The 6,196-nt window shown below is 35.3% G+C and overlaps 1 protein-coding gene across 1 annotated transcript; it reads left to right on the plus strand.

Moving 5' to 3' along the window:
* The first annotated feature begins 864 nt into the window (after nucleotides 1-864).
* On the plus strand, nucleotides 865-5,125 carry LOC126815886 (uncharacterized). Its single transcript, XM_050541915.2, has 2 exons — nucleotides 865-1,975; nucleotides 4,106-5,125. Exons 1-2 carry the CDS (start codon nucleotides 1,075-1,077, stop codon nucleotides 5,062-5,064), a joined length of 1,860 nt encoding a protein of 619 aa, XP_050397872.1. The 5' UTR covers nucleotides 865-1,074; the 3' UTR covers nucleotides 5,065-5,125.
* The last annotated feature ends 1,071 nt before the right edge of the window (nucleotides 5,126-6,196 follow it).

Consider the following 6,196-nt stretch of genomic DNA (forward strand, 5'->3'; position numbering starts at 1 on the left):
TTATATAAAATCAAATTTTGTTTACATAAGAATGAGAAGGCCAGTGAAAAATTGAGTACCAGTATAGCTGATAATTCTGATTTGAGTAGCCCTAGTAATTCATTGAAAGAAACTTTTGTCTGTAAGACTAAATTGCCAAAATTGTGTTTGCCTAGATTTTCTGGTGATTCAAAGTTGTGGCAGCCTTTTTGGGATAGCTTCCAGGCTGCAGTAGATAATAACAGTGCCATTTCAAATGTTGAGAAATTTAATTATTTAAAGAGTCTGTTGGACGGACCGGCATCTTCTTGTGTAGCAGGTTTGTCCTTGATAGGCGAAAACTATGATGCAGCAATTCAGCTTTTAAAAGATAGGTTTGCAAATAAGCAAGTTATTATTTCTGGGCATATGGACGTTTTACTAAATTTACAATCTGTTACGAGTGGTTGTGAAGTTAAACATATTCGCAGATTATACGACACCATTGAGGTCCAGATACGAAGTCTAAAATCTATGGGTGTACAGTCTGAATCGTATGGTAATATTCTTATTCCTATTATCATGAATAAACTTCCTGAAGAGTTACGTTTATTTATTAGCCGTGGAGTTAAAGATTGGAGTGTGGACGAGGTCTTAGATATTTTAAAAACTGAACTTGAAGCTAGAGAGCGAGTCGATTTAATGCATAGTAATTCTACCAAGAAATCCGGGTATTCTTTGAACAACGTATACAGTCCTCAATCCAGATCGAACCGGGTTAATCCCTCAACAGCTTCAACTTTATTTTCGAGTAAAGATCAAAGACCTGTTCCGTACTGTGTGTTTTGTACTCAGCAACACCCATCTGTGAATTGCACTTCTGTTACCGACATTTCAGCTCGCAAATCTATTTTACGTCATAAAGCAAAGTGTTTTTTGTGTTTGCGCTCTGGACATGTGTTACGAAATTGTCCTAATCGTGACTATAAATGCTTTAACTGCGGAGAAAGACACAATAAAGCCATTTGTACTTATAGGCCTGAACAAAATTTAAGGCGGCCTAGTTATGTTAATAAAACTGAAACCGGACAACCGAGTCAAACTGTGACATCTAACATGACGTGTACAGATGATCAAAATTCTATTTTGTTACAAACTGCTGTAGGTTTTGTATGTGCTAATCATAATGATAATTCTAGGGGATTGTATAAGAACATTGTATTTGATTTGTGTAGTCAAAGAACATATGTTACTGATGAAACACGTAGATTGTTAAATTTAAGAACTGTGGGGCGTGAAAATTTACTTATTAAAACTTTTGGGGAGGAAACTCCTAAGTTACGATTATGTGATATTGTTCAATTTACTGTTGCAGGTGATGATGGTTTACATTTGTATGTTACAGCGCATTGTGTACCTTCTATATGCAATGCCATAAGCGACCAATTAACATGTAATGCTTTAGTAAAGTACCCTCATCTACGGGGTTTGAAATTAGCTAATCCATCTGGGCCTTCTGATTTTGCAGTAGATATATTAATCGGGGCAGATTTCTATTGGAATTTCTTTTGTGGCGAAACGAGACGGGGGGAGTTCCCTGGCCCGGTTGCAATGTTGACGAAACTTGGGTGGGTGCTGTCTGGCCCTGTAATTAATAATTCGAGTAGTGACCAATGTACTATTAATTTAAGTCATACGCATGTATTGCACGTTAGTTCTGTATCTGATGACAATTGTGATGTATCTTCAATTAAGTCTGAGTTGAATAAGTTTTGGGAGCTTGAATCTTTGGGTATTCGTAATGACGAATCTAGTGTTTTGTCAGATTTTAATGATAATATCACATTTGAGGGTAAAAGGTATGAAGTGAAGTTACCATTTAAAGAAAATCATCTTAAAATATCTGATAATTATTCTACGTGTGTTAAACGCTTATCATCTCTTTTGTATCGACTTAATAGTAAGCCGGATGTTCTTAAAGAATATGATAGAATAATTAATGAACAATTATCTGAAGGTATTATTGATATTGTAAATGATGATGATGTAATAATTAATTCTGGATCAATACATTATATTCCGCACAGAGAAGTTTTACGCTTAGATAAGGACACAACTAAGTTAAGAGTTGTGTATGATGCCTCGTGTAAAACAAGTGGACCTAGTCTTAATGAGTGTTTATACTCGGGCCCTTCTTTAAATCCGCTTATTTTCGATATTCTCCTTCGTTTTAGAATGAATTCCATCGCTCTGACTGCTGACATACAGAAGGCATTTTTGAACATTGCCATTTATAAAGAGCATCGAGACTTTCTTAGATTCTTATGGGTTGATGATCCATTTAGCGAGTCACCTAAAATTAAAGTGTTTAGATTTAATAGAGTGGTCTTTGGAGTGACTTCAAGTCCGTTCATTTTAAATGCAACCCTTCGTTATCACTTAAGTAATTCTATGGATGATAACTTTGAAATTTTGAATAATATTCTTAAGTCATTGTATGTTGATGATTTTGCTTCTGGGGCAGATAATGTAAACTCTGCTTATGATTTATGTAAATTAGTTAAATTATGTTTAAATCAGGGTGGATTCAATATGAGAAAATGGTGTAGTAATTCGCAAGTGTTAATGTCTATGCTGCATGAGTCCAGTGATTTTCCTGAAGTAGAATTTGATGTTAAGAAAATGGAGACTGATGTAATCGAAGACGATACAGGTTATAATGATTTTGTTCAGAATTCAAATTTTGATTGTAACAGTGTTTTAGGTCAAAAGTGGGATAATAGCGCTGATATGTTTCAATTCGAATTTGATAAAATTTTGTCAAGTATGATTGTTAATGCAACTTTAACTAAAAGACAGGTTCTTAGTACAACTGCGAAATTCTTTGATCCAGTTGGTTTAATATCACCTATTGTATTACTGTTTAAGCTATGTTTTCAAAAGTTGTGTGAAAATCCTTTAGACTGGGATGATCCGTTAGATAATAATTTTTGTGATTATTGGAATAATTTAGTGTCTAGCCTATCTGCTGTAAAGGCTTTGCACATTAACCGCTGTATTTGTTATGAACTACGGCAAGCGAATTCTATTCAATTTCATGTATTCGGTGACGCTTCCGAAAAGGCGTATGGTTCTTGTGTATATATCAGATGTGAACATTCAGATACTAAAGAAATACACTGTAATTTAATTGCCTCTAAAACGCGTGTGGCGCCTTTAAAGAAACAATCTATACCCAGACTTGAGCTACTAGCATGCTTAATATCTGTTAGACTAGCTGCATGTGTAAAAGAAGCTTTAAAGGACATCGTAGATGCGCCTGTATATTTTTGGTCTGATTCTCAAGTCGCGTTATCTTGGATTAAAAATACTACTCGTGAGTTTAAGCAGTTCGTGAATAATCGTGTGGTTGAAATTCGTGATTCTTCTGACGTTAGTAAATGGTCTTACTGCTCAACTAAAGAAAATCCTGCAGATGTTGCTTCACGTGGATGCAAGGCAGTAGAATTGGTAAACAATGATCTATGGTGGCATGGACCACCATACTTGCTAAGTTCGACAGAGAATTGGCCGAGGAACGTTGAAGAAACTTTGAGTGAACCATTTTATTCTGAAGTTAAGAAAGCAACTGTTTGTGTCGCAAATGTCGAAACTAATCACAATATCGAAAATATACTAGACGTTTCCCGCTATAGCAACTTTAATAGCCTACTAAGAGTGACTGCTTATGTTTTGCGTTTCGTGAAGAATAAAAGAGACAATGTACAAGTCCAAACAGATCAATTGTCCAAGGAAGAAATTAATTGTGCCGAAAATATCTGGTGCAGAGATATTCAACATAGTTTGAGTGGCCGTAAATTTGAGCAACAGAGGCTATCGCTTAATTTAAAACCTGATGACAATGGTATTTTGAGATGTTATGGTCGTATAGATAATTCTAATTTGCCGTTTGATGCCAAATTTCCTATTTTCCTACCAGATTCTCATCGTTTTACGAGTTTGATTATTGAAAAGTGTCACCGAGATGTGCATCATAATGGGACAGCAGAGACTTTAGTTCAGTTGCGCCAAAAGTTTTGGGTTTGTCGCGGACGACAAGTTGTTAAAGCTGTGATTACTAAATGTATTCCTTGTCGTAAAATGGAAGGTAAATCTTATGGAGTTCCGTTAGCGCCTCCTTTACCAGAATTTCGACTTTCTGACGATTTCGCTTTTACAAATATTGGAGTGGACTATGCTGGACCATTATACGTTAAAGACATTTATTCTAAGAGTGGAGAGATGAACAAGGTGTTCATAGTGTTGTATACTTGTGCGAGTAGTCGCGCGGTTCATTTAGATTTAGCAACGGACGCTAGTTCTTCCTCTTTTATTAGGAGTTTTCGACGTTTTATTGGAAGGCGTGGAGTACCAACTTTAGTGAATTCAGACAATGGATTGGTTTTCAAGAGTGCTGAACTTCGAGCCTTTACAAATAGTAGGAACATTAAATGGTGTTATAATATTGAACGATCCCCATGGTGGGGCGGATTTTTTGAGCGTATGGTGCGTTCAACTAAACGATGCCTGAAAAAAGCTTTAGGTAATGCTCATTTGTCGTATGAGGAGCTACTGACTTTATTAGTGGACATTGAAGGCGTTTTAAACTCGCGTCCTCTTACATATCTTAGCGATGATTGTATAGAACCCCTAACCCCTTCGCATTTAGTATTGGGGAGAAGGATATTGTCTGAACCGCTGTTTACTCCAAATCCTAAAGTAGTTGGTAATACCTCTTCAGAATTCTGCAAGCGCAAGAAATACTTGCAGACTGTTATAAATCATTATTGGTCAAGATGGCGGAATGACTATGTTACTCAATTACGCGAGCATCATCGTTCCAGAGTTAAAACAGGTCCTATCATACGTGAGGGTGATATTGTGCTAGTATTTGATGATAAAGTATCGCGCTTAAATTGGGAAATGGGTAGAGTTGATAGAATTTTACCAGGTCGTGATAATAACGTGCGATCCGCTGTTGTAAGAGTTCAGAACAAACAGGGCAAAATAATATTTATGAATCGACCTATACAGAAATTGTATCCAATAGAGTTGGTTAGAGATTAGTAGAGAATGTATCTTATTATTGATAAGTATTGGAGTACACAGTTAGAAATCAGTGTTATATATGTATTTACGAGTTTAGAATCTTAGTACATGTAACGAGTTTAGAATCTTAATATTTTGAGTATAGAATCTTAGTATTTGAGTATAGAATCTTATAGAGTAATGCATCTTAAAGAATAGTATCCAAGATATAGAGTTTTGTTATTAAGAGTTCAAATCTCAAGAATTATGTTAAATTTTAGTGTATTTTATTGACCTCGCGTCAATAAGGGGGGAGTGTGTTCTGAAATGATTAATGATTGAAGGGAGACAACTCTTGTTTTCTTTTGACTCTCTTTTTTTGGAGTTAAAAAAAATGTTGTAAGAAGTTGAGTTGGCAGCCATATTTTGAAACCATGTGTTTTTCTTTGTAAAATCTTGTATAGTCAAGATGTGAGTACTGAGTATAGAAAGGCAACAGCCTTTAATAAACATGTTTCCTATATAATCGAGTATCGTTTCTATAATCCAAAACATACCTCGCTACACCCCCCACGTAGCCGCAACATAATATTGAATATTATCCGCAATCAAAGAAGTCATATTCATATATATTAAACATACATTATGCAAGAGCTAAATCTGCCTATTGCAGGTCTTTCTTTAGGCCTGAAATATTATATAAACTATTAATTAGACATTTATTAACATGGCAAGACCTTAATCAACTCTCGATGTCAAAGCTAGCCAGCGATGTTTACTGGATTAGGATACCATTTGCTGTTCCACTTTCATTCTTGATTTAATCATGAAATGGATAATCCTGACTATGTTTTTTTTCGTACCGACTTTAGTAATGATGATCGAGGCTAGGCCGAATATTCAATCGCTAAAATCTCGGTTCAGAGTGGATCAATTTGAATGAAATTTCAGCAAATTCCCTTTACATTATCTAGTTTTTAACTATTATAGTGAGAACTGCCAACTCGTTATCTAATCTCCCATAATGTATCTTTAAAGGAGCTAAATCGCTAATATTTCGACCTAGAAATTGACACAAATGGGTCGCAACGTATATAATAATGTAATATGAATGTAAATAAACTGATTTACATTCAGTCGTTTCCGTTTTTACTCTAATTTCAAAGCAGTT

This window comes from Patella vulgata, chromosome 3, assembly GCF_932274485.2.
Source record: "Patella vulgata chromosome 3, xgPatVulg1.2, whole genome shotgun sequence".
Taxonomy (NCBI): Eukaryota; Metazoa; Mollusca; class Gastropoda; family Patellidae; genus Patella; species Patella vulgata.

Coding starts and splice junctions, on each gene's coding strand:
- LOC126815886 (XM_050541915.2), top strand. CDS start 1,075: ATGACGTGTACAGATGATCAAAATTCTATTTTGTTACAAACTGCTGTA. Junction 1,976..4,105: donor TAATGAACAATTATCTGAAG/GTATTATTGATA, acceptor GTAAAATGGAAG/GTAAATCTTATGGAGTTCCG.